Source organism: Sinocyclocheilus grahami, unplaced genomic scaffold (genome assembly GCF_001515645.1).
Source record: "Sinocyclocheilus grahami isolate Dianchi unplaced genomic scaffold, SAMN03320097.WGS_v1.1 scaffold118.1, whole genome shotgun sequence".
NCBI classification, from domain to species: domain Eukaryota; kingdom Metazoa; phylum Chordata; class Actinopteri; order Cypriniformes; family Cyprinidae; genus Sinocyclocheilus; species Sinocyclocheilus grahami.
The window spans coordinates 315056-316821 of record NW_015505297.1 but is presented as its reverse complement, the minus strand read 5'-3'; the positions used below and the strand labels follow the sequence as shown (position 1 = coordinate 316821).

General features: G+C 38.2%; 1 protein-coding gene across 1 annotated transcript in view; it reads right to left on the bottom strand.

Annotated features, from left to right (window-relative positions):
- The window catches only part of LOC107589654 (tonsoku-like protein), a 22276-nt gene that overhangs the window by 15729 nt on the left and 4781 nt on the right, over positions 1-1766 (bottom strand). Inside the window, exons 2-4 of the mRNA XM_016278157.1 lie at positions 1647-1763; positions 1389-1572; positions 1137-1266 (exon numbers count right to left, since the gene is read on the bottom strand). Of these exons, the coding sequence (XP_016133643.1) occupies positions 1137-1266; positions 1389-1572; positions 1647-1763 (431 nt within the window). The remainder of the gene's footprint in view (positions 1-1136; positions 1267-1388; positions 1573-1646; positions 1764-1766) is intronic.

Genomic DNA, 1766 nt, shown 5'->3' with positions numbered 1-1766 from the left:
CATTCAGTGTGAATTTGAAACATATTTCCAAAAGAAAACCAATTAGAGCTTTATCAAAAAGCTGTTACATGTCTCTAGAACAGACATAAGGCAAAATAATCACTAAGTAAATGTGTAACAAAATGTCTCTAGAATAGCCATATGGCAAAAAAAAAAAAAAAAAAATCCCATGTCCAGGGCTTTTTTTTTTTGCCATGCATTGGTCATAGAGCTCTTTGTGGCGTTTCCTCAGATGTTGAACTAGATTTGTTGCACCAAGTTCACACGTACTCCGTCTGCAGTGCGTATACAGTGTGTATGCGGTGCAGAAGCAGCACGGACTCTGTGTAATTACAAAATTTCCGTGTCAATCCATGTTAATTTTTACCGCGAATAATGCGCTGTCACTTTAATTCAGCGCGTGCAGCACAGCAGAAATAGATTCTATGCTGGAGACGCACCGCTCCCCTTTGCATGCACGCCCGGTCTGTTATGTTTCTCGTTCTCCATTTAGGCGCGCTGCATTCTGATTGGTTCGGATAGCATACTGCGGGAGGTCGGGGGCGCGGAAAATCGTGCTATAAAGCAATTTAGAAATCGCGCAAGCTCAAATCGTGATTTTATGACGATTTAGATTAATCGCACAGCCCTAGTGGAAACCATTATACATTTTTAATTAAATTAGGATTTTTTTTGGTTAATAAAAAGTTAAAAAGAACAGCACTGATTTGAATCAGAAATCATTTGTAACATTATAAATGTCATTACTGCCACTTTTGAATAAAAGTGTTATTACTATTTTTAATCTTATCAATATGATTATTTCCACAAATAATATTAAGCAGCACAATTGATTTTAGCATTGATAATAATCATAAATATTTCTTGAGCAGCAAATTAAAATGATTTCTGAAGGATCATGTGACACTGAAGACTGGAGTAATGATGCTGAAATTCAGCATTGCATGACAGAAATAAATTACATTTTAAAATATATTCAAAAAGAAATATTTTACAATATTACTGTTTTTAATGTATTGTTGATCAAATAAATGCAGACTTTTCAAAAACATTAAAAAGTCTTATTTTAAAGCTGTGACCAGTAGCGAACATTGCATTTTTCACTTGTTTATAGACAAAAAGAAAAAGTTTCTTACTCAGCGATGTAGATGCTCTGTCGTATGAAATCACTGCAGCGCTGCGGTTCCTTCATCCCATCATTCACACAGCCCAGATTCAGCAGGAGACGGGCTTTCATCTCACTCAGCTCTCGTGAGGATACGGTACCTGCAGAAACAGAGATATACAGTATACAGAGCAGATCATCATAGTATACATATCACATACTAGTAGTAGTATTCTGACCAGGTAAACCATTCAATTTTATATGCATAAATTCATTCTTTAACCTTCCAGCCGCTCATCTACAATGGCCAGACTCTTCTTGAAAGCATCTTCAGCATGCTTCAAGCTGTCCCGTGAATTGTCTGAATCAAAGAGGAAGAGGTATGTTCGTCCAATAGTGGCCAGAGCCCTCTGCTCCTCTGCTGCATCATGAACAGATCGAGCCAGATTCAGATGAAGCCTCTGGTGCTGAGAGAGAAACTCATTACGTGAGAATGACTCCATGCAATCACTCCGATTCTAACTAACATGTACTTGCAAACCTTTAGAGCAGCTTCGATGTTCCCCAGTTCTGCATAGCATTCTCCGATCTTTCTATTGGCCACAGCAGAGCCAATCACATCGTGCAAAATCTCAGACAGCTCCAATTCCTGACGATGCTC